At 43.7% G+C, this 23,935-nt stretch overlaps 1 protein-coding gene across 2 annotated transcripts in view; it reads right to left on the reverse strand.

Moving 5' to 3' along the window:
* OCA2 (OCA2 melanosomal transmembrane protein) overlaps nucleotides 1-23,935 on the reverse strand; it is a 459,069-nt gene that overhangs the window by 71,369 nt on the left and 363,765 nt on the right. For both annotated transcript variants that reach the window (XM_075590565.1, XM_075590564.1), the window contains one exon: nucleotides 17,723-17,850. In XM_075590565.1, coding sequence (XP_075446680.1) covers nucleotides 17,723-17,850 — 128 coding nt within the window. The remainder of the gene's footprint in view (nucleotides 1-17,722; nucleotides 17,851-23,935) is intronic.

The following is a 23,935-nucleotide window of genomic DNA, read 5'->3' on the forward strand; positions in this document are numbered from 1 at the left end:
ATATATATATATATATATATATATTATAACACACAGAAATATCGCTCTACACTTAAATTAATATTGTCCAAAACAACTGTTAATGAGTCATATGTAATTTAGATTTTACAGTGGTGCTAAAGGTAAATTAGATATGAAAACAACAGAGAAAAAGTAAACTTGTAGAAAGCACACGGACATAAATTAAAGTGTAACAAAAAGAGTTTATTACACACTTTAATTTATGTCCGTGTGCTTTCTACAAGGTTACTTTTTCTCTGTTGTTTTTATATATATATATATATATATATATATATATATATATATATATATATATATATATATATATATCAAACACACAGGGTTGTGCCGTGTGCAGCAGTCTAATCCTCCTTGCAAATCCCAAATAAGTCAATAACCAAGGAGTCAGGTAAATATACCCACTGGTGGTGCTAAGGACTGATATCATATAAAACACTCAAAAAGAATAATGCAAGTCCTATATGAAGCGCTCAAATTGACAAGAGAAAATTAAATAAACAGATGTACTTTATTAATAATCACAGAAAAAACAAAAACAAGTAAAAAATAAGTAAATAAAAGAGTGATACCGCAAAACTCCTATTAAGTAATGCTGAAAACCAAGTTCAAAAAGATATATAATAGTAACAAAGGAAAAATGCAGTATATAAATACCCTAATGAAACAAAATAAATGAACTAATATACCAAAATAATAAACAGTACCTGAAGGACATACCTATGCTAATAAATAAGTCAAAATGTATTGCTGTGATGAAAAAGCTAGTGCGAAATGGGCGAAAATTGTATAACCCCAGAATGCAGAAGGAGCCAATCAGACAAAACAAACACTAGCCCAATTATCTGCATATGATGGAATAAAACAGCCACATTGTAAAGGACATATTACAATCCAAATGATGAGCTGAAGAGAAACATGAGCACAGTTTCCAAGTCAAGTAACCCAACAATCTGAGATGAAAAAGCACATGATATGATCTCAAGAGCAAGATACAAAAAATGTAAATGAGTATTGGCTTAGAGTCCTAGTCAGATGGCCGAGGTAAGAGTCCAGTAACATGTGATGAAAAAAAAGATATATAAATATATAACGTAACATCCAATTTTAATGGTACAAAAAGTGAGATGTAATCTGGCATATTGAAATCAATAAAAAGCAAAAAAAATAAAGTTATACTAATCAGCTGAGAAATGTCCTCCAGTTGCTGTAGAAAGCCTGATATCTGTGTACAGGTCTTGACTGCATAGTTAAACTGAGGCTAACACGCCAAATGTAGCCGTGATGCTTCACTGCAGGTAAGTAAAATCTTTGATGGTACAGCGTTATAGTAATGCTAGAATGGAGCACACAGGATCAAATGAGTCACGGAAAGTAAACACAATGTCAGCATCCGCGATCCAAGTCCCTTCACAACATTCAGTACGTCCACCGTCAGAGGCACATCGCTGGAATTGTATAGAGCACAGAGGGTCATACGATCTTCAATATACAGGTGTAGCATCGGTTAACACCATCCAGCCCCCTCCATGGCATCTAGCGCGCCCAAAAATCAGCTATAGCAATTCACTTCAGTGGAGCAGAAGCAAATCGCTACCAAGAGCAGCGGAGATGCGGTGTCACAGGGAGACTCCAGTATATAGCCCGTACAAAGCTGTTTTTAAAAACTAGAATATTAGAACACGCAAGAAATATTAGACTGGGTATGGATAAACATAGTGAAAAAGTCAGTGTGTCTGACGAAACGCATCAGGACTGCAGCACCAACACTACGTCATCACTGAGGGACGGAAAGACTGGCGAGCTTCCATTCCTGCTGCACGGAGCCCCAGTGTTGGTTCAGATGAGAACCTATCTGGATTGGAGGGACTGATAAGGAAGGACTTCCATGTTCGTAATATCACCATCATCCACGAGGTCTGATGCTTTGGACTAGCAGCTGACAGAGGTTTCAACACTCTTGCTGTGGAGGCTTTGCCGTGCTGTTCCCTTGGCGGTGACATATATATTTATATATACACGCCTATTTTACAATTTCGTTTGTGAGTGAGCTTGAATCCCTCGCCTCTACTTTTTTATTAAATTTGTTACGTTTTTACGCTATGGGCTGCGCGCGTTCTCTTTTTGTTTTATATATATATATGTATAATTTATTGCATATGTTTATATATATTTTATTAGGAAGGCCCCTTATAGTGTTTTAAAATCTTTTTAGTCTTAATCATTTGGTGTTTTCTTTGTGTTCATTGGTAATGTGCTCAGTTTTATTATATATATTTTTAAAGTTTTTTTTCCCCAATCCTTATATGAGTTACTCTCACAGATCTTTATTTTAAATGATCTAATGTATATATTACTGTTTATTAACATTGTTCTCTCGTTTCAGAGTCCGATTTAAAAGGTTTTTTTATTTCACATTTTGGTTTTGTATGTATTTTGTCTAATAAAGATAGTTTTAAATGTGTTGTAAATAGGTATCAGGTTTGTGCAATACTCAGGGTAGTTATACCTCACCTGTGATAGCTACGTGCCTTATGCTGTGATAGGCCGATTTGATTTTTTGACTACCAATTGTTGTCTGCCTTAGGGTTTATATGGTATTAGTTCTATCATTTCCAACAACCCTGACGACGTAGAGCTATCTACAAAACGCGTAGGATTGTTTATTACGGACACTCTCTCCAAAAAATCATCACTGCGTTCCTGACCCCATTTCAAGCTATCTGCGGGACTATGCTATTTTGCGGCAAACTGCGGTGACGTCATCATTCCGGTATTTGATCCTGATAGCACAGAGGTCTTCGGCTCCTCGGCGGGTTAAGCCGGGGGGTTAGCGGTGTTGGAGGTTTTGTTCCATTGTGCTTTCTGCATAACCCTGTGGGGATCGCGTTACGGACTTCTTGCTATAAAGAATCACTGGATACTTTCTGCTGCTGATGAGAGGATCCCCTGACTGGTTCGGAGGCTGTGCATGCAGAGGGATCTTATGAAGCAAGTCATCTATGACCAGATGTACCCTAAACATGCCCTGCTTGTTTGATTAATCTTCTTGTACGTGCAATTTTTTACATCTTTCACTGTCATAATATATGTACTTATTTACCCTGTGAGAGTCGTGCGCTGTTTTTATTCTCTTTTACGTGCTTTCCTGTGTGATCTTGAGCCACCCACTTTAACAAGCTGCAGACTCAGGTTTTTTGTATGTTTATTTTATGTATACTATTATATATCACTATTTTCACTATTTGGAATATGTATTATATGTTCCCTTAAGCCACTCAGTGCACTCATATTATTCTATATTGGTTAGATTTAGAATAGTATTTAAAATATTTTTTTTCACTGTTTATTACAATTAATGCGCAGTTTTTTTGTTTTTCTTCTTCAACACCCAAAGGTCTGTTTAAGTATACAGTATTACCATTCGGGCTACATGGTGCCTCTGCCACATTCCAGAGAATGATGGACAGGATTCTAAAACCCCATACTAGATATGCGGCGGCATACCTGGATGATGTTGTTATCCACAGTGAAGACTGGGAGTCCCATCTCCCAAAGGTTCAAGCAGTACTTAATTCCATTCACACCGTTGGTTTAACTGCTAATCCTCCCAAGTGTACCATTGGCATGGAAGAGGCAAAGTATTTAGGATACTCAATTGGGAGAAGATTGGTTAAACCACAGGTAGAGAAGGCGGAAGCTATACAAAACTGGCCCCAGCCACTTACCAAGAAACAGGTAAGATTATTTTTAGGTCTAGCGGGTTACTACAGAAGGTTTAACCCAAATTTTGCCACAGTTGCTGTCCCTTTAACAGACCTCACAAAAGAAAGATCCCCAGTTACAGTTAAGTTGTCTCCAGAGGCAGATCAAGCTTTTAAGTAATTGAAAAAAGCTCTCTGTGCCCAACCTGTATTGATAACCCCAGACTTTTCTAGAGAGTTCTTAGTACAGACAGATGCTTCTGATGTGGGCTTAGGGGATGTCCTTTCCCAAGAATACCAGGGTGAGGAACACCCCATTTACTTTTTGAGAAGAAAGTTAAACCCACAAGAAAAGAACTGCTCCGTAGTAGAAAAGGAATGTCTGGCAATACAAATGGGCTTTAGAGGCTCTCCTTTATTATCTGTTAGGAAGAAAAGTCAGGCTAATTACAGACCATGCTCCTCTTACTTGGACATCCCAGAATAAAGAAAAAAACTCAAGGGTGACCAGGTGGTTCTTTAGTCTCAGCCTTTTCATTTCACTGTGGAACACAGGGCAGCTCTGAAACAGGTGTAGCACTGGTCTCCAACAGCTCCTAGTGACCCCCCCTCCTTTGGAGCAGCGCGGTCGCGGGTGCCGCCGGAGCCAGCGCCGGACCCGACGGCTGCTTCCAAAGGTGGGGGCTGGAGCAGGGAGCCGCGTGCTACCTCCGAGATGCAGCCGGTTGCCGGGGACGCAATCGGGCCATTGCTAGGGCCGCGGTCGCGTCGCGAGTGTCCCGGCGGCTCGGGGGGAAGGAAGCAGCCATTACAAGTGCTGTTGCGCATGCGCAGGAGCCAGATAGCGTGGGAGGCCCACAGACAGCTCGCGCATGCGCAGTGCAGGACTGTCAGCCCCCAGGGTGCATAGGGGCAGAGCCACATGACCCCAGGGAGCCAATAAGGCTGGAGGATGACTCTGCAGGAGCAAGTAGATACATTGTGTGGGTTTGGGACTATGCAGTTAGTCAGATCCAGGAGCAGCCAAGGGAAGGAGGTAAGGTGCAGGAGTCAGTGATTCCCTGCACTAGGCCAGCAGCCCCCAAGGCCCAAGATAGCCCTGAGTCACCCAGTAGAGTGAGTGTTGCCAGGGACAGCCCTCAGGATAGGGACCCTGTCACTTACATCAGTTGGAGCTGGGAGCAGAAGGGGAAGGAAGGGTGTAGGGAGCGAGTGAAGCTCCTGCCCCACATAAGGTCCCCCATATCCTAGGTAGGCCCCAACTCCCCACCAGGCTTGTGGGTAATTGCTAAGGGACGGCCCCAGGTTAGGGGTTTTGCCTTAGTTGAGTGTGAGGGTGCTGTCTTGTCAGAGTCACGGCTGTCAGTGCTGTGAGGTCTGACAAGACGTTTCTCAAACGTTCCAGGGGGAGCGTATAGGGAAAAGAAAAGACAACAAAAAATACACATATAAGTGCAGACATTCAGAAATCAATTAGATGTGAAATTGTGTCTTGGCTCATATAGTTGATCTACTCACAGGACGTTAGCAAATAAAAGGCAGTTGGCAAATAGGGTTGCCACCCATATAGGTAGTAGTGATCAGGAACCCCCTTTCGAACGCTCCGTCAGCAAGGTGTATGTTACATGTAGGATAAGAGAGAAAGCTACATAGTGCGATCAAATTGGTAGATAAATCTTTATATAAAACTGGGATAAAAAATGCGCACTTACAATGTGCCAATAATAAACAAGCGTGTATCACACAAATTGGTGAACTTAGAGGTTTGCCGAACTGCTCACCGCCTCCCTCAGGTGTGCAGCTGGCTTCCACAGCTCAGTGTCTTGAATCAGAGTTCCCCTCTTTGCGCCCGTTAGGATATGTGACGTCACGGCTGCAGGGCTGGTTCGCTACGGGTCGCCTCCAAGTCCAAAATTGATCCACTCAACGCATTTCGCCAAGCTAGCAAGAACTGTTGTCGGCTTCGTCAGGAGAGTCTTTTTTAGAGTTGTTCGCGCCTTATATCACTTTTTTCACAATACATAGGTCTGACAAGAAGGCACAGTGTTAGTGCAGCAGCACGTTTGCTGCACGCACCCAGCAGGTTGCAGTGCGTTGCTGCAGGCGCTGGGAGTACTAAGTAGTAGTCAGAGTCAGGACCGGAAAGAGCTAGGGGAACGGATTAGGCCAGTACCCTCTTAGGCCCCAGATAGGTTCTCACTCCCCAGTTTGTGGTGCTACAGGGACAGGCCCTAGGTTAGGGACCCTGTCACAGTAGCGCTAGTGTTAGATAGGGACACAGCAGACACTGCGCTTCCTGTGAAGAGACTTGGGCTCAAGTCTGTGCCCACAGAGACTATCTCCAGGGTGGGATCTTCCCTGGCGGCCCTCGTGCAAGGAACCAGCTTGGGATCAGATGGAATCACCGAGCGACAGATCCTTTGCGAAGCCGTTGACGATCCGAGCACTGGAGTGCTCGGCAGGTACTTTAAATCCACAAGTGCACCAACGGGCCACTTAGCTTAATAGTGACTGCGCAGTCACCCATATCCTCTCTCTCGGCAAGAGTGTGGGACATTGGGTGGGGATCATATGGACACGGGGTGGGATCACCCGGTGTTGGGGAAGCGTCCTGCGCGACGCCGTAGTCAGTGTCGCCTCTAGAGAGGGACACCCGTTATTCTATGTTGACAGTATTTGTGTCGTATGCTGTTCCCAAGTAAAGGTATTCGTTATTATACAAATAGGTGTGCGAGTTATTTGTATGTGTCCTGCGAGGAACAATTCCTGCTCTGCTAGGAACCATCGCAGGTGGAGGCGCTGCACGGAGTACAAGGTTACTCTTACTCTTAATATAATTGCCCCAGGTTCCCTGTGGTGGAAGCTCAGCCCTCCTGTGAGCTTAACAGGTAAAGCACCACACCTGGTAACACTGTATGTTCTCCGCACCCACACTATATCTGCGATTGGGTGGGGTGGAATACCCGTTACACAGGAAATGCTGATTGGCTTTCTAGGGTACACTCCTTGATGTCCATGGTCACTCACCCCAGTAGGAATGAGCTGTGGGGGGAGGGGGGGTGGGGAGGATATGTGAGAGGAAGGGTGGTACAATTGTAGAGGGGAGATATATACATCCTGCTTTGGCAAACTATACCTTCCCCTTCTAAGGGTTAAAGATCCAGGGGAGGTTCTGAAAGCACTGCCAGGTGCAGATCACTGGACCTTAATTAACAGAGTGTACGAAAGGCCAGGCTGGATCAGTTCTCCCCTCTCCCTTATTCCAGCTAAGAGAGCTGGAGAATACAGACCGGCACTGGCCTGCAACAGGGTTTGTTATGATATCTGTGTTTTATTGTTTGGTAAGAGGGAAAGCCACATAAAGATAGCTAGAGAATTGCTGTCTAGTTAATGCTCAGATAGAGCAAGGATTTATTTTTGATTCTTTTGTTTGTCTCGATTTTGTCTGCTGGAGTGACAAAGAAAATAAAGCCTTTAAACCAGAGCTGGATGGTCTTGTGACTGCGCTTTACCCTAAAAGACCGTGGGTTTTAAGGATCCCAGACAAGAACCCTTCAGCCAAAAAGAGTATTTTGCGATTTTGTGTATGTGTACAGTATATGGTGTGTGGTGTATATATGTATATATAAATATATATATATATATATATATATATATATATATATATATAGTCAGATAAGGCAGTTGGCACTCCAATAGGTGCTGGTAAGCCACAGGTGCACGTCCCATATAGAGAATGTAGTTATACGTTACCGTTCCAAGGATTGGTAAACAAGAGACAGCACTCAGTGTTGAAAATCAAAGTGTATTAGTGAAAGCTTTCACTAATACACTTTGATTTTCAACACTGAGTGCTGTCTCTTGTTTACCAATCCTTGGAACGGTAACGTATAACTATATATATATATATATATATATACTGTATATATGTATGTGTGTATGTGTATAAATACACACACACACACACACACACACACACACACACACACACACACACACACACACACGGGGGGGGGGACAAGTTTTGATGCATATATCAGTTACTATAAGTATCATATACAGTATTTACAGTCTATATGTTGTAATAAAAGTCATAAAGTTTAAATAATTACAGGTAAAATGGCAAACTGTGGTATTTCTTTACAAGACCTGCTGGATTTTATTTTCCTAATCCCTTCATTTCTAACTCTACATGTAAACATTTCCCTTTTCACCACATAAATTCTGATATTTGCTCTGGTATGTATAATCTGTATCTAGGGTTGCCAGGTTTCCGGTTTTTAACCCAACAGGCTGGTAATTTTGCATTTTGTCAAGGAAAAAATTGAGGTAGTACCCGACATGTATGTGTCCGGTATTACCATTCTCTAGACCGCGAGTGCGTCGGCATGAAATGCGAGTGCGGCGGGAAGTGCTGTTGCTGAGTGGGGCGGGCCTCGGGCGGTGGCCTGGAGCAGTGAGGAGACGCGAGACTTCAGTGCTGAGTGGAGAGGATGAGCAGGTTAGAGCGGAAGATACAGTGGCGACAAACTTTATTCTAACTCGGCTAGCTCCGCAAATTTCAGATTATCCCGGTTATGTGCGGTTTTGTGTCGTTTTCGCCCGGAGTGTATTGTGTTATTTTCGCACCCGTGATTTAAGCATTTTATTCCCGCTGTCTGCAATACTGCAATGCCATGTAAAAACTCATGGGGGCGTTTGCGAGCTGTTGTCTTTGAAGTCTAATACCTTCGCGGTTCAACCTACGTCAGTACACAGTCTGTGCGTGCGCGCGCAGTAATAGTAAAATTGCATATTTAATTTATTTTAAAGTACAGTACTGTACATGCTCGGACCCTGTTGGGGTGAAGTGAGAGGTTCCTAACATCTGGGGGCAAAATGAATTTTATTTCTAGGTGCCCTAGAACAGAAGTTCCCATGCCAATTGTCCGTGAACTTGACCGAGGCCCTAAGTAGTTCCCACGCCAATTGCTCAAATATAATTTAAAATAATCCGTTCTGTGGCTCTGAGCGGGTTGAAATTCGCCTGGTCCTCATGCGGAAGGACCCTTGCCATAGTGGCAAAATATAAGCCTTCCACGACCCCCGGAACCGGAGATACCAAAAGACAGTTTAAAAGCACATTATCAAAGTGGCTTTTTTTTCTGCCATGCAAGTCAATGGCAGAAACCTAAATTTTACCATTAACCTGACTCCATTCTGTTGCCACGAGAGGGTCGCAATTTGCCATGCAATCCTGCCGCAACTAGGACTACATGGTGACCGAATCTGAGCCCTCTAGGTTGAACAGAACCGGAGTTGTGGGTTCCAGGTTTCTGCTCATTCTGACATAGCCATTTCAAAGCTTTCTCCGCCATTACGCTCAATGATAGGACCCTCCTCGCCGGCGTGACCTTTTCTCGTCACCATTACTGCTCGGACCCTGTTGGGGTCAAGTGAGGGGGTTCCTAACATCTAGGGGCAAAATGAATTTTATCTCTAGGTGCCCTAGAACAGAAGTTCCCACGCCAATTGACCTAGTTCCCACGCCAATTGCGCGCTCATTGCTCTTTTTTTACAATGTTGCCGATCTTGCGGCTTTGCGGTCAGGCAGTAAAAAAACAGTGCAGTAAGTATCGACATGTGTTACACTGTCAAAGGAGCAAATGGAAACAATGTGAGACAAATGAACATGTTCTTTTATTGGTGGAGTCAGTACAAAAACATTTATTTACAAACACTGTACAATGTTGAAACATTTAAAGTGCACTGCAATTCAAACCATCAACAGGTGTATGGTTTACTGCTACAGTACAGGGCAACTTTGAAAACCGTGCCTGTTTGCGGCCCTCAGGGAGTGGAGTCGTGCATGTCCTGTGTAAAAAATCTCACAATAACACATACTGCAGCCTTTATTTGTGTTTAAATGTTTTAAATACAATACAGTACATTCTTTAATATCTTTTAAATAAAAATATATAAATATAAAGCACATTATCAAAGTGGCAACAGGGTCCGAGCAGTAATGGCGACGAGAAAGGGTCACGCCGGCGAGGAGGGTCCTATCATTGAGCGTAATGGCGGAGAAAGCTTTGAAACGGCTAAGTCAGAATGAGCAGAAACCTGGAACCCACAACTCCGGTTCTGTTCAACCTAGAGGGCTCAGATTTGGTTTGCATGGCAAATTGCGACCCTCTCGTGGCAACAGAACGGAGTAAGGGTAATGGTAAAGTTTAGGTTTTTGCCATTGACTTGCATGGCAGAAAAAAAAGCCACTTTGATAATGTGCTTTTAAACTGTCTTTTGGTATCTCCGGTTCCGGGGGTCGCCCAAGGCTGATATTTTCCCACTATGGCAAGGGTCCTTCCGCATGAGGACCAGGCGAATTTCAACCCGCTCAGACCCACAGAACAGATTATTTTACATTATATTTATATATTTTTATTTAAAAGATATTAAAGAATGTACTGTATTGTATTTAAAACATGTGTCTGTAAACCATACTGACTGACAAATGTTTTCACACCCTGATGAAATATCATTTTATTCTAAATTCTCACAGTGCTGTGCACATCAGATTTACTTTTCAAATTCGAGAGGGGATTTTCCAAAGCGTTACCGTTAACAAAAAAGGCCTCTAAGGGTTGGGGGAGGGGGATGGTGTGATTAGACGCAGGCGTACTGAGTCTTTGTAGCTCGGCTATGGGCGGATTAAGAACACAATGGCAATATGCAGAAGATTAACGACCCAGTGGAGAGAAGGGGTTGGTAGAATAGGGTGAATCAGCCGATTGACGCTTGCCTAGGGAGGGATTACAAACACAATGACAAAAGTACTGCAACTGCAGAAAATGAATGACTCTGGAGGTGTGTGGCTGAAATAGTTAACAGCACTGTAATTTCAAAAGGCAGTTCATCATAATAATTTGATGAATAAACCCCCAAATACAACCCCCAAATACAGTACATAAAAAGCAAGTCACTTTAACTCCCTGTGCCCCATGCACCAAAAACAAACAGTAGATTTTCTATATATTGTATATATATACTGTTTATACAGTTTATTATAAATTAATATTCATACAGTATAAACGTCCATTTTTCATGTACAGTATCTCCATGTTTTACAAATGTTTTGTAAATGTTTCTCCGATTTCAATCTGCCACAAGAATTTAATAAAGGCTGCAGTATGTATTATTGTGAGTTTTTTTACACAGGACATGCACGACTCCACTCCCTGAGGTCCGCAAACAGGCACGGTTTTCAAGGTTGCCCTGTACTGTAGCAGCAAACCATACACCTGTTGATGGGTTGAATTGCTGTGCACTTTAAATGTTTCAACATTGTACAATGTTTGTAAATAAATGTTTTTGTACTGACTCCACCAATAAAAGAACATGTTCATTTGTCTCACATTGTTTCCATTTGCTCCTTTGACAGTGTAACACACGTCGATGCTTACTGCACTGTTTTTTTACTGCCTGACCGCAAAGCCGCAAGATCGGCAACATTGTAAAAAAAGAGCAATGAGCGCGCAATTGGCGTGGGAACTAGGTCAATTGGCGTGGGAACTTCTGTTCTAGGGCACCTAGAGATAAAATTCATTTTGCCCCTAGATGTTAGGAACCCCCTCACTTGACCCCAACAGGGTCCAAGCAGTAATGGCGGCGAGAAAGGGTCACACCGGCGAGGAGGGTCCTATCATTGAGCGTAATGGCGGAGAAAGCTTTGAAACGGCTAAGTCAGAATGAGCAGAAACCTGGAACCCACAACTCCGATTCTGTTCAACCTAGGGGGCTCAGATTCAGTCACCATGTAGTCCTAGTTGCAGTAGGAATGCATTGCAAATTGCGACCCTGTCGTGGCAACAGAACGGAGTCAGGGTTATGGTAAAGTTTAGGTTTCTGCCATTGACTTGCATGGCAGAAAAAAAAGCCACTTTGATAATGTGCTTTTAAACTGTCTTTTGGTATCTCCGGTTCCGGGGGTCGTGGAAGGCTGATATTTTGCCACTATGGCAAGGGTCCTTCCGCATGAGGACCAGGCGAATTTCAACCCGCTCAGACCCACAGAACGGATTATTTTACATTATATTCGCGCAATTGGCGTGGGAACTACTTAGGGTCTCGGTCAAGTCCACGGACAATTGGCATGGGAACTTCTGTTCTAGGGCACCTAGAAATAAAATTCATTTTTCCCATAGATGTTAGGCACTGTATACCACTGTACAGTATACTGTAGAAGACACATAATAAAACGATACTGAACATGTAGAATAAATGCATAATTTTATTTTTTCGGGTTTATTACACAGTATACTGTACGGCCGGAAAACATCATCATACAGTACAATATTATCCATCAAAATCCCCCCCATTAGCCGTTTTCTTTTCTGAGGAAAAACAAAAAGAAAAGTTTTAATGAACAATAATGGTCAGCCCCCTAAAGAAGTACCCTGCCAGCCCCAACAAAATAATACGGCAACAATACAGTACTCACCATAGAATTTCCCATTCAGCTGGCGCCGGTGCCGGTCCACTGCCAGTCCATCTTTCTTCATCATCCACGTCGATAGTTTGCAGCTGGACTAGTCCACCTGTAGTCAGCAGGTGAGGCTGGAAATCGCTTAGGTACATGCAAGCTTCATCAAAACTGCACGCGAAATCTGGCTCAGGCTCAGGGTTGTCACTGACGGCAGGACCGTCATTGGAAGCCGGTGCTGGTGCATTGCTTGGCAGCAACTGTCGTTTCTTAGTTGGTTTTAACACGACCCTTCGACTTTTGCCGCCATCATGATCATAGATACCGGAAAAATCCGATGATACACACCAATACCCTCCAACAAATTGTGGCTCAATACGATAAAAACAGGGATCGCTACATAACCTTTTCCTTACTGCACGCTTACACGTATGAGGAGTTGGCGAAAATTTGTAAAAGTCATAGTTTTCGATAAAATACTGATAAATTTGAGCAACTGTTGCCATATTATCATCTGTTGCAGTAATCGCGGCCCATATCAAATACGCGTAACTTCTGTCGGGTTTTTGGAAAGCGGGCTGCACTTGAACACTCATGGCGGGCGGTGGGTCTCTGGAGAATACTGTAACTGAAACTGGTCTTTGTCTTTCTTTAATATGAAAAGCCTAAATTGACACATTTTTGCAACTCTTCCTTCAGTCTCAAGGCCAAGTTACAAAGGCACACTGTGGTACAGTATCTTTTTTAAACAAAACACCTGCAAGCCGACACATTACTGATTCGGCGCATTACAATTCATGAATTTCTGCCATCTGGCGGACACGCGAAGCATTGCAGCCTATTAAAATCCCAACCATTTCAATAAAAGCATCAGCCGGGCATGACCCGTGGCTGGGAACGCAAGGTGAACGCGGCATGCGCCAGGTGAACAGCGTCGCATTCCAGGAACAAGCCAGGGACAAATCGGTGATTTATTAGAATAAAGTCTGCCGCAGCAGTAACAGTGGAGCCCATACCCCGGCGGCACCAGCACCAGAGACTAAAGTGACAGCTTCCGGTGCTGTCTGCCAGCAGATCCTTAAGTTAAGAAATACAATTTAACGGGTTGAGGCGATGAGGATGAGGATGATGATAACATTAGGGGGTGGGATGAGTTGATGATGAACAGGGGGGTGAGATGATGATGATGAACGCGGGGAGATGAGATGATAAAGATGGGGGAATGAGATGATGATGACGAGGGGAATAAGATGATGGATGGGAAATTAGATTATGGGGGTAATAATATGATGAAATGGGGAAAAATAATGGGGGGGGAGAAACAGAGAGGGTGGGAGAAACAATGATGGAAGGGAGAGAAACAGAGAGGGTGGGAGAAACAAAGATGGAAGGGGGAGAAACAGAGAGAATGGGCAGAGAAACAGAGAAGTGGGGGATAGAAACAGAGAAAAGGGAGAGGGAAACAGAAAGTGAGAGGGGGAGACAGGGAGGAGAAACAGAGTCAGAAGGGGGAGAGAAAAAGAGTGGGAACAGAGATAGGAGGGGAGAAACAGAGAGAGAAAGGGCAAAAACAGAAGATGGGGAGGGAGAAAGAGAGGAGGGGGGGTGGGAAACAGGCTGAGAGAGGACTATCAGAGGATGGGGTTACAGTAAATGGGACACTCCCCCCTTAAACACTATACACTTAATTAACTTTTTCACAGATTTGAGTTCTTCCAGGTCTGAAACACATCTCTTTCTCAATATCTCCAGATGCCATTCATCATCCAGGTTTATGAGGTGTCAGTTGACTCCCTTTCACTTGATGCTGGCCCAAAGCTCAGGCTTCACTGCTGGACTGAGAAAGGTTGCCAGGTGTCCAGTATTCAGCTTTACAATCCTATATTTGGACACTGTCCAGTAGAAAATGAGAGGTAATACTGGACATGTATGTGTCCGGCATTACATCTCTGGACATAGTGAACTGATCGGCTCTGGGGCTACGGGATTTCCCCAAGCAGGTAAAGAGCAGGGCTGTTTGCTAGGGGGCTGGGCAGCTTCCTCCATCCTGATTGGCTGGCTGCTTTACCCAGCAGCAATCAGGAGGAGGTGTCAGGTGCCTGATGGTGGGGCTAATGAGAGGAGGAAACAGCATGGATTGGAGAGCAAAGAGAGAGGTGTGTGTGTGTCGAGCATGTGTGTCTCGAGCATGTGTATGATGTGCATCTCGAGCATGTGTACAGTATCTCGAGCGTATGTGTCTCTCTCGCGCATGTGTGTGTGTGTCTCGAGCACATCGCCCTTTTCACCATTATGTCCAGTATTTTGTGGAGAAACCACCAGGCAACCCCATCAGCATCAGGGCAATACTTATCATAAGTAATTTCATAATGTAATTATCTGTTGATATATTTACATTACAGAATTGTTTATCATTGAATAGTTTAGGACGGCAATTCAAGATATTCAGTGGCTCGGTCATCCAAAGATTAGCAAAAGATGTAGGCACTTATTAAATAGATGTTATTTCCGTTATATTTCCCTAGCCTCATTGTTATGGTTTCATGATAATATAATAATGGTGCACACCGTTATTTGCTATGAATGATGCTTGAGGCTTAATTTGTTTTGAAGTAGTTTTTATCAAGTAATGTTGATACCCATTCAAACACTGCGCTTTGTAATTATTGTAATTATTTGAATTTAGTAAGGTTTGTGTTTAGCATCTTCCGGAGTCTAATTAGAAGCCTTAATGATAAAATATTGAAGGCCTGTGAATCACAATGTGAACCTATATTTTCTTCTTTGTCTGTTAGACCCAAGAAAATAATTAACTGTAAAAACAATTACCAAGCTAGCACACTCTTTTCACTATGATTTATTGCAATCTAAAACTGGTTCAGTAACATTCTGCTTCCCTAGTTTGGGATGCAGGGCTGAATCAAGAAGAGGTCGATTAGGACAAGACTCTTCTGTGTTTCCTTCATACTACTGGGGCACTATTTGCACACAAAATACAAATCCCCACTCCTCCCCGTGCCCTCCACACACCCAAAATACAATGCCATTTCCCCACACACACCCAACCTACAATAACCCCCCCCCCCACCCCCTACAAAAACAAAATACAATAACCCCCTGACTACCCACTTACAAGTGCAGAGTATTTTTAAGTACTAGCTACTTAACAAAAGCAGAGTACACTATATTTAATATTTCTTGGAAATTGTTTTGTTAAATTTGAAAAGCTGCTAAATATATCTTAAGCGGTGAAACAATCCCCATGTGTTATAAAAGGTGTGACATGACTGAGCGCTTTTCTTTATTGCATACCTGATATGTCCTGCTATGCTGTAGTCCAAACTGTAGGGACCCTCATATACAATTATCCTGCCTTTCCATTTAGAGATTGAGATACTGGCTTACATTTGAAGGCTTCCCAAGCCTAAACTGTTACAATTCCCCCCCCCCCCCCCCCCACACCCCCCTGACCTGTGATCATATAGCTCACTCCTAACATCCGATAGTTAATAAAGCTGCATACAGATGTTGCTAGATTTATAACTTAATTTAACACGATGCACCAACACTACCGCATGATTACTGCAAGTGCCATTGAGAATAATGGTAACGTGTCTATCATCTCCTTAATGTATGCAATATTAACAGCATTATTTATTGTGTTATTTCACTTTGATAGGGGTAACAACATTAACTATATCTGTATATTCCCAGGTTTGTGCAAAAGACAAAGGGGAAAATATAGTGCAACACAGCCAATAATTAATATCAGCAAGGGAAAAATGCAGCTCCAATGCCCAAAGGGTATAAGATGCTGTGATACACTGGGAGAGCTACACAGGAGGATCAGCTGTAACCCGTTCCCCTCGGTTCCTGCAGACGGCGGCGCTTTCGGAAGTCACTACTGTGCAGATGAAGGAGAGGGGTTGGTGCGCGTCTCCTGTGCTTGTTTCTGGACCTATGGGGGTCATAACGCTTGTGATATAGTGTCTACTGTGAGTGTATCACCGCTATTACTTGCTGTGGGTTTTTTGGAATAAATGCATATCTGTACTATGGTCTGTGCTCTCATTTTTATGAGTGGAAAACTTGATGCCTGGGTCCGGATCCAATGTTTAACCGAAAGTTCTATTAATCTTAAAATTACCTGCAGGAGGGGGTTTTAACCTTAAACTGCCTACATCACACCATGTGAGTGGGAGGACGTGTTTTATCCCCCCTTTTTTTCCCCTTGCTGGTATTAATTATTGGCTGTGTTGCACTATATTTTCCCATTTATCTTTTGCATAAACCTGGGAATATTTGCTCTCCATCACCTGTGTATGTGGTGTGGGGTTGTATATATATATATATATATATATATATATATATATATATATATATATATATATATATATATATATGTAGCCATGCATGTAAAATGGTCTGCAGTTGTCTCCCCTGCTGGCAGTAAACCTGGTAAGTTACAGGGATGCCAGCAGTAATCATGGAGGTTTGCCCTCACACCCTGGTGAGGTGCCCTATGTATGGGTGGGAGTGGCTACATGCTCTGAGTCCACAGTTAGTGACATCAGAGCTGTGACAGTTCCTGAAGTATATAAGGCACAGCACCGCCCAAAATTAGGTTGTTGCTGAGTTGTTGGAGTGCGTTGGGAAGGAAGGATCCACTAGTGCAGTAACTGTGTCCAGGGACCTGGCACAGGGGTGATCTCCCTATGGGGAGAGGGGATCCCACTCCATTGGGAGGGCGTACCTATCAAAGGGACAGCAAATCAATATGTGCGGCTGAGACATTGGCTGTGAAGGGCAGCTTGCCCATACGAGATCAATAAAGATGCCCTGTTCAAAGATACCCCCACTGTGTGATTGTGAAGTTACTCTCCAGTGGACGGCACCATCAAGAAGGAGTTCTTCATCAGGACCATCTCCCTGCGGACGCTTAGACCCTGATGAGGTGGAGGCGCTGCACGTGATATAGGTAGGACTTGCACACACTACCTCAGCTGCCTGTCTGGATTGACAATCCCCGAATACCATCATGCGGGAGACTCAGGAGTCCTGTTGCCTACAGGTGCACCACCAGACACGACCATGTAATGGGGGCTGGAAAGACCACACGGGCCAATATGAGATTGGGTGGGTCAGACGAAAGGGAATACCCGTTATATATATATATATATATATATATATATATATATATATATATATATATATATATATATATAGCAAGATGGCCACATACTAGAGGACAACTGTGTCAGTACGGGTCCCATATATTCAAGACCACACGTAACAAACGAACATTATCTGCTACATTATCGGCAGCTAATGCTTAGTTCTGTAAATGTGGTAGTAGCATATTGTTCATTTTATTGATTCTAATTTTTTTAAAACTTTTTTTATTATAGCCTAGATTATCTCACTTTATGGATGTACGTGAACACATAGTATGCAAATATTGTCAGTAATTATGGATGAATTTGTTCTGTGAGTACATCAACACATGAAAAACAACATATTTTACTTATACATATAGTACCTCCATTAGAACAAACAACGCGGCAAAAAATAGAAGAGTTGCCCATTCCACTCGATGCAGGATGATTTCAAAATCATGGATATCCGCCAGTACCAGAAGCCACAATGCACCCAATATCGCAATCCAGCCTGTGGTACACAAAGGAAAAATGTTGGAAGGTTTTTGGGATTAGGTAGCCTACAGTAGCTAAGAAGAACAGTGTTATTCATTGAAGCTGCAGTTCAGTTAATATCCTGCATGTGTGGTATTTTTAATAAATCAGTTCTGTAGTAAGAAAAAATACTTTTAGCATTTTCTGTTTTTAAAAAAACAACTTTGAAAGACCAATTTTCTTGTATTCTATTTTAACAACTATTTACTAAGGCACTGCCCCTTCATGTCCTGTCACAAGCCCTGGCACACCCCTTTGTCAGCCCTGCCCTCCCTCTAGCACAGGGGGGCGCAAACTTTTTTCCCTGCGCCCCCCTGTCGGCTGTCCCCTCACTCCCGCGCCCCCCCCAACCCCAACTTACCCGCGCTCCGGCGTAATGACGTCACGTTGCCATAGCAACGTGACGTCACATGACCTCGCAGCGTCATTTTGACGCCGCATTGCCATGGCGACGCAGGGAGGAAGCCGCCGGAGCCACGGTAAGTTAGGTTTACAGAGGCCCTGCAGCTCCCCCGGCACTTAATTTAAGTGCCTTCGGGAAGCGCGCGGGGCCTCTGTAAACCCCGCGCCCCCCGTCGGCATTGTCGCGACCCACAGTTTGCGCACTGCTGCTCTAGCACATGTCAGTGCAGGAGTGCTCATGAATATTCATGAGCTTCCACTGAGAGACAGAAGCAGAAGAAAAACATATGCCATATCTAAAGATTTCGCCAATCAATACATGGAGAACGAATTGACTGGCAGCTATACAGTTCTTTAGGTAATTAGAGATTGCCCACATGAAACTATTGAATTAAAAAAAAAAAAAAAAGACTGAACTGCAGCTTTAAGACGAGCGCATGCAGACCGTCTTACTCTTAGTTCAATAATAATACTTTAACATGACTCAAGCTGAAATTAATTTCCATGTGGTTGCCAAAGGACCACAATGGGCTACTTTAGACATACAGAAACAGAGAGAAGGGAGCAATGTTATTTCTGTTCTCATTTCATTGTTGAATGCTTAATGTTATTATTTTTTACTTTCTAACATTATTTACACATATAAAGTAATGTAAAACTGTAAAGATGTGTAAAAAAAAAAAGTAGCAGTACAGAGTGGCATATATTGTGCTTATTTGCATTTTAACCCAGAATTGAATGTAAATGTCGATATATCTTAATGTGTCTTGTCTTAAGGTAGAAATAAAGTAAAATGAATGCACTACTCTTTCTTGTCCAGTGTTAATTATAGTCAATGTACAGTAAGTGTATTTGTATTTAAATTCAGTGGTTTAAGTATGCATAAAATTATCTAGTTTAGCATTAACATTACGTTGCCTGCTAAAAATAACTGGAATGACCTCGTTAAAAAACATAAAAATAAACTGTTGCAACCGGATACAATTTTTTTTTTTAAAAGATGAAAAAAACAGTTGCTAAAAGTATGTGATGAATAGAAATGTGCAAAATGTTAATGTACAGTACTGTACAGTACTAGGCAAAATGTGCCTTTTTTGGGGCAGAGCATTAAAAAACCATGTTTAGGTCACATGACCCTGTACACAGTTTGACATTTTGACAAAATTGGGGCACAAGACCTAAAAATGTCACCAATATTGCCAATCTGTGAATATTTAAAAAAAATCAATAATCAAAGAATCGTAGTAGAAGAAAGCCCCTTCATGCGTGTTGCACTCAATACCACTAAAGGTAAATATAGTGTAAATGTCCTCTTATTAAACTCAATATTATTGTAGTCCGCTAGTAATTAAAACATAACCTTTATTTACATATTAAAACAAAAACATATATCACACCGAGATAAATGAATATAAATACAAATAGTCATTACAAGAAAAAATGAATAAAATACAAATTGCATCTTCCTTCATAGTCTAAAAACTGGTTATGAACAAGGTCCCTACAATTGTCAGACGAATGAACCTTGCAGATTTTTAGGTAGTGTATAAATCAGCAAGGAAGCCATTAGGGCCAAAAGTTCAAAAGGGTTTGAAAAAATAATAAAACTAAACAGTAATGGTCCACTTCACATTAACGGTTTCGTTTATGTAGCCAGGTCCCCTCTGGGTCCCCCTTCTGTCCCCTTTCTGTTACACCGGTGCTGCCCGCAGACCAGACCCATCCCCTGTGCTGAGGTGGGACGTAGGGATACACGCACCCACAGCAAAGGGAGCGCGTCCAGAGTGTGGTGTTAGTGTTGCCAGGGCAGGTATAGTAAAGAAGACAATACTTGCCAGTACCTGTAGTAGAGGAAGAGTAGTTATTGCCGTTGCCAAGGTCAGGTATTGGAGAGTTGCGGAAGGTCGAAGGTATAAACCGTGTGTCACGGATGTCAGAAGTCACGAAGTCCAGGTAGAGCCGAAGTCAAGAGCCAGAGGGGTTAGTCGTCCAAGCCGCGTCGATACCTGAGGAGTCACTGAGAGAGTAGTCAAATGCTTCCATACAGAACTATGTCAAGCGACGAGAGATGGGAAGCACAGGCATAATAAAGCTGGGCAGGCCAATGGGAAGAGGGGGCAGGCCTGGAGGACTGCAAGGAGTCCTCCCTGATAGGAAGGAGGTGTTACAGCCCAGCTGAGTGTAGTCATAGATTTGCATGAAACCATGTGGTGCTTGAGGGCGGCGCCTCACTGCGGGGGCAGTGGGTAAAAGGCCTCTGTTAGGCGTGTGCTCTGTAAGCTTGGAATGCGTGCGCATAACGTCTGGGGCTGGCGTGCGTGTGCGCGTGGATTCGATGACTGATGTGCGTATGCGCATGGGGTCAGTGACAGACGCGCGTGTGCGCATAGAGCGCGGAGCCGGAGACACACGAGAGGCTGATGTTCAACAGGCACCTCTTCGGTAGGTGCAATCCTGTGATGGCGAGGAGCTTGAGTGCAAGTGACAGACAACGGAGGTATGTGGGAATTACGCTGCAGGCGCTGAGATGCCTGAGTACCGACGGGGGGTGGCCAATGGTCGCGCTGATGGCGCTGGGACACCAGATTCCTTACACTTACCTCCCGGCGCGGACGCGTGCAGCAACGGAGGCAGGGGCAGGTACCGGTGGTGTGTGGGGGGAGAGCTGCGGTCAGGGAGGCGACAGTCGCCAAAAGCTCTCTGGGACACCCTTTGCAGGGTGCCGCTATGTTACTATGCACGTGCATGCGCAGTGGAGTCGTGCATGCGCAGTAGCGCGAATGGAGCGGCGACCATTAGAGAAGAAGCTCTGTGGAGACTACACTCCCCATAATGCCCAGGGGCAGATACCATGCTGCGCTGCACAGCCAATAGGGCTGCCCGAATTCCCTGCTGAGGAGGATAGATACATTTGGCATGCTAAGAGCACGCCAATCGGAGCTGGGATATCAGAGGGTAAGGGGGGGGTGTGTGTGTGCAGGGTGTCTGTGGCCCCAGCACTAGGCCAGAGACCCCCTATTAGACCCCAGCTAGGCCTGACTCCCCTGTAGGTTGTGGTTGCTACAGGGACATGCCCCTTAGATAGGGACACTGCCCAAGTAGCATTCTTAGTGTCTGTCAGGAATCCACTCCTGGCTTTTCTCGTAGCCTTGCAGGGTGTTGTTGTTCTCACTAATTCCCTCTTTGCAATCAAAAGCAGCTGTGTGGCCTATCACTGCAACCTAGCCTTGTACTCAGTCATTGGAGCAGTGCCCTCACACCCTCCTCTGGGGATTGGCCCGCTGGCCTTTAAATACTGCATTCCCCACAATCCCTCTCTGCGAGCATAATCCTTCTTGGACATTCCTGTGTTCTGCCACAAGCCCTTTATTGTTTTTCCCGTGACTAATCCTGTGGATGTGTTCCAGCATTATTTCCTGCTTTCCCTGCAACCTGCTGCTTCTACCCTTAGCAGAGGTTGCTGTTTGGACCCCTTGGGCTGCTGCTCTTTCTCCCTTCGCAGAGGACAGCAAACCCCGTTCCCGACCTGTAGCGATTACGCAGAATCAGGAGGACCTGCTTGATTACCTGTTGCCGACTCCCTGCTTGGACTACGACTACCCGGATATCTCCTATCCCGACTCTGGCTCGTCCAACGATTACGCTGTCCTCTCCAATCCTGAACCCGGCCTGTTTGACTATGAACTTCGCACTCCGGGCCAGTCTGCGCGGTCTAAGGTCGGTGATTTCATAACCCAGCCTCAGCCACGCGGTCCGGCCCCGGTTTGTGGCGAGCACAACCGTGACAGTGTCAGGGACACAGCAAGAAAACAACGCTCAGCATCAGCGGCCTGTGGTCTGGGACCAGACTACCACAGTATAAAAAGACTATTAAGGTGGGACCATCCAGCTGGATACCACCCCACGCAGAGGCGTAGGATTCACTGACCACGACGCTGGATCAGCGGATCCCTATTATCCTTCTGTCGGCGCTACCGGGTGCGCTACCAGGGAGCACCCGGCAGGTATACCCTCATCTACTAAGTGCACCAACGATACATTGTGGGCAGCGCCGTCACACACATTGGGTGGGTTGGCTCTTGTGGACACCAGGGAAGTTGGGTGCCCAGGGGCACCTCAGTACTTTGGGGGAGTCCCATCAGGGTGTGGACATTGCATTTGGAGTGCACTGTGGGGTTATGGTCGTGCTAGGCCTATCTGGTATATGTTGTAGTGATATACTTATTCATATTTGTGTTCAGTAAACTGTTATTATATACACTGTGTACTTCTTGTATTGGGTCCTGTGAAGGGGTTATCCAGCGCTGTCAGGATCCCTCACAGGTGGAGGTGCTATCACCAGACGATCCAGGTACACCCCAGGCTCCCTGTAGCCACCAAATCTCCCATAGGGTGGGGAAAACAGCGCTACATTTACAAACACTAGAATTGGTAAGGTATTGCAAAACAGGCAGAGACCTCCAAGAGTCAGATTCTGTATGAGGGATAGGCGAAGAGCTTCCTCACAATTGATCAAACTCAGTGTGCATCAGTTATCAGTTTTAGAAATACAGCTATAAATATCCAGGGACCTAGATCCATAAATCTTTGCCTGATATTTATAAGGTCATATCAGATATTGTTTACTCTGAATATATTGTCAAAAACAGCTCTAATTAAGGGGGGCGCACAAGGGGCAATAAGCACCCTCAAGAAAACCATCCAAACTCCTACATACTGTATGCCCCCAGAAGCAAAGCTACAGGGTAGCCAGTACCTCAATAGGAATCAAAAGAGATACAAGGTGAATAGAACACCATAGAGAAACACGTCCTCCCAAAAGTTGCGGACTATTGAATTGTACAGTGTCGACATCAATGTATGACTGGGGAGAGACGCAAGGTGTAGGAGACACCATCGAGAAGCTCATCCTCTCCTTGGCATTATGACATTATCAGTGGTGACAGACCCTAAACTGACACGTGTTTCATGTAACAGCACTTCCTCCTAGGAAACTCACAAAAAAAACTAAGATGGACAACAATTATACAATCTAGAGTACTACATTTACACATTTTTGGGGTGTCTTCGTATAATACCTGTGAAGTTGAAAACTTAGGGTATTTTTCTCCATATCTTTTCAAATTATTTTAATTTAGTTTTCCAATTATTTTTAGGATTTTATATTTATTTTAAGCATTTTTCATGCTTTGTGCTATTTAGCATTTTTTCAGCTTATTTTGATTTTTTTTCACATAATTTCGTAAAAAAAACTGAACTAAACAAATTGAAATTTGGCACAAGCAGAACAAACAGCCAAGTCCAAAACACAACTGAAAGTGCCCACAGTTAGATACAGTATTTCTCTCCAGAGATTGACATTTACAGTATGCTGCTCTTTGATCAAGCTTTAACATTCATGCGGTAGATGTTGTTGCCATGTAATTAAGGCCACAGTAATAGTTCAATCATTTAAAAGTAATCATTCCTGCAAATGACAAAAGGAGTCATTAACATGGCTTTTTTTTAATGTCAAGCGCCAGAAATAAGAAAAAATGACATTATTGAACGGTGCAACAAAGCAAAATGCTATTCTTTTTTTTATCACTGAAAATGTTTATTACGTGTGATTACAATATTCTTTTCCTTTTAACAGTACACTAAAGCAGAAAATAATATAT

Source organism: Ascaphus truei, chromosome 3, assembly GCF_040206685.1.
Source record: "Ascaphus truei isolate aAscTru1 chromosome 3, aAscTru1.hap1, whole genome shotgun sequence".
Lineage (NCBI taxonomy): Eukaryota > Metazoa > Chordata > Amphibia > Anura > Ascaphidae > Ascaphus > Ascaphus truei.